General features: G+C 45.9%; 1 protein-coding gene across 1 annotated transcript in view; it reads right to left on the reverse strand.

Annotated features, from left to right (window-relative positions):
* The window catches only part of LOC121543416 (staphylococcal nuclease domain-containing protein 1-like), a 277,997-nt gene that overhangs the window by 39,364 nt on the left and 236,133 nt on the right, over positions 1 to 2,500 (reverse strand). The window contains exon 19 of the mRNA XM_041853265.2: positions 1,702 to 1,828. Within this exon, the coding sequence (XP_041709199.2) occupies positions 1,702 to 1,828 (127 nt within the window). The remainder of the gene's footprint in view (positions 1 to 1,701; positions 1,829 to 2,500) is intronic.

Genomic DNA, 2,500 nt, shown 5'->3' on the forward strand with positions numbered 1-2,500 from the left:
ATAAGGTAGTTGTGGAGAGAGATATTTGGATAGGGCGGATGGGCCTATGGGATTTAAAATGCGTCATTTAAGACAGGCCACTGTATAGAAAGAGAGGGAATTACAGTGGCATGTATGACTCCACATCACCCTTTTTCATTTCAAGAGGTGTGTGAGAAATCTTCCATCTACAATCTAAGCCTATAGTACCACAACAGCACAGAGATAATCAGAAATAAAAGGTATTGAAGCCAATTGGTGAAGTGCATTGTGGGATAGCTCAGTGGGAGGGAGAGGCGAGTCAAAGAGCCTGTCAATCACTGTGTGGCCCACATTACCTACATTAACCTGAGGTGGAGAGGAGAGACAGGATGGACAGAAGGAGAAAACACACGCTATTAACAATTAGGCAACGGAGGATTGGACACAACAGAGGAGACAGACAGACAGACATGTGGAGAAGAAAGAGAGAGAATGATGAGAGACAGGGGAGAGAGAGAGAAAGAAACAGCCAGGGAGAAAGAGATGAACAAGAGCCAGACAAACAGTGACAGAGAGAGAAAGAGAGAGAATGACAGACACGCACAGACTCATTCAGAACTCCTCAGCGGCTGCATTCAACAGGCCTTGAAAGGAACCCAACCCTAATTAGTATTTAATAAAACCAGCCCTCTCTCTCTCTCTCTCTCTCTCTCAGAATAAAGAAGTACAACACTGACTATGGGCAGCAATTACCTCAACGAATAACAGGTCCCGGAAGAAACACAAAAACAAAACAGAAACATATTCTGCCTAAAAAGGAAGAAATGTGCTTTTCCTAGAAGGGAGTGACAATACACCGGTGCTCTCCATACAAAACAGGCACAGAGAGATTGGGAAGTTCGAGTGAACAAGAAGATCAATTTAAAAAAAAATCCCAGCCACAGCATCTCACAGATGGCTCTTTTAAAAGCTCTCCTCGACTATCACTGGCGAAGACAATAACTTTAAAGTTTTTGTTCCCTGAAGTTGAGTGAGGGAAGAGGGGGAGGGAGATGGTGAGTTGTCCACCTTCCCTCCCTCCCTCTCTCTCTCTCGGTCACCTCCTTGACGGGCCCAAAGTCACAGAAGACACCCGGTGGCGCCCACTTCACCTCCGTGACTTCCATCTGTCCCCGCCACCATCTGTAAACTTCACCGTCAACATCCGGTGTACCGGCTGGGTTGACGAGGGCTCAACACCTCTACAAAGCTCTGTTCTAAAAGGGGCCCTCTTAAAAACCTGGGCCGTTCAGGAGCCATGAGTTTATTGTGATGTCCCTTTTATCGCCGGGCAGATTTAAAATCAGAAACAGTATAAATAAAGGGTAGATAAATAGGTAGGATGCTTTGTCTTTTGGAGAGTTGATACCTGGCCTTTATGAACTTCAAAGGTCTCTAGAAGAATAGGTCCTAGCAAAAATCCAATCAGAGAGGGTGTGGGTTACTCACATCCAGGTTAAGGGTGGAGCTTATGTGTTGCTCCAATAGGATCCTCTAATGTACATTTTGGCTGAACTCAACCGCCAACTAGAAGCCCTGACATGGGCACTAGCCATAAGGAAAGGGGATTGATTGTAGGACCAATAGCTCTCTTTTTAACAGAAAGATCCGTTCCAAGACCTCAACATAGGGTCAAGTATTTTACTACACATTAAAAGGGAGACTTTGCAGCACAATGTGACAGAACGATAAAACATGTACCACTCTCCGTCGGCGGAGAAATTGGCGATGCAGTAGTCCCCTCGGCGGGCGGCGTACGAGCCCTCCACGGGGGGCTGGGCGGCGATCTCTGCCCTCATGGTCTCCATCAGGTTCTCCAGCTGGGTGCCTGAGGGGTGGAGAGAGAGAGAGGGGTGAGGAGGGGTGAAGAGAGGGAAGAGGAGGAGGAGCTTAACTTTAGGCCTCTGTTTGAATACTGAGTCCATTCCTGTCAGCATAGAGCCTGGTTTGAAAACTCTGAAATCACAAATTGAAAGTACTTGGAACACACATCCCTTCCTTGAAGTAATCACTGATCTACCATGATTGGATAGGTGAAAGTGATGGTTCCACTACAATGCTTTGACCAATACCATCACATCAAAACAGTGATTTCTCCAAGGACTAGCGATAGGTGATAGGGATACATTTTCAATGTATACAAACAGGGCCTTGTACTAGATGCTAACGCCGTTAGCATTTGGCTCATATCCCATGTAGCACTGTTTTGTGCCACACAGAGCTCTGCCCAAAAATGGACGCCCGATCGCAGTAACCACCATGGGGAAATTGGTCGTCTCCGTTTCCTGTTGTAATTATTATTGCATTAGCACCATGTCGCTAATGCTAAATAATCCTATTTCTACTAGCGTCACCACCAGTTGAGACAGTTGTAACCAAAACAGCATGAGTAAAAAGATTGTGCTCTGTGACGGGTGTTTACCAGTCATCAACCCATTATCGTGTATGGGACAACTATTATGTGGAGATTCCAGAAAATGTGGCAGTGGATAATATCCAT

This window comes from Coregonus clupeaformis, chromosome 28, assembly GCF_020615455.1.
Source record: "Coregonus clupeaformis isolate EN_2021a chromosome 28, ASM2061545v1, whole genome shotgun sequence".
Lineage (NCBI taxonomy): Eukaryota > Metazoa > Chordata > Actinopteri > Salmoniformes > Salmonidae > Coregonus > Coregonus clupeaformis.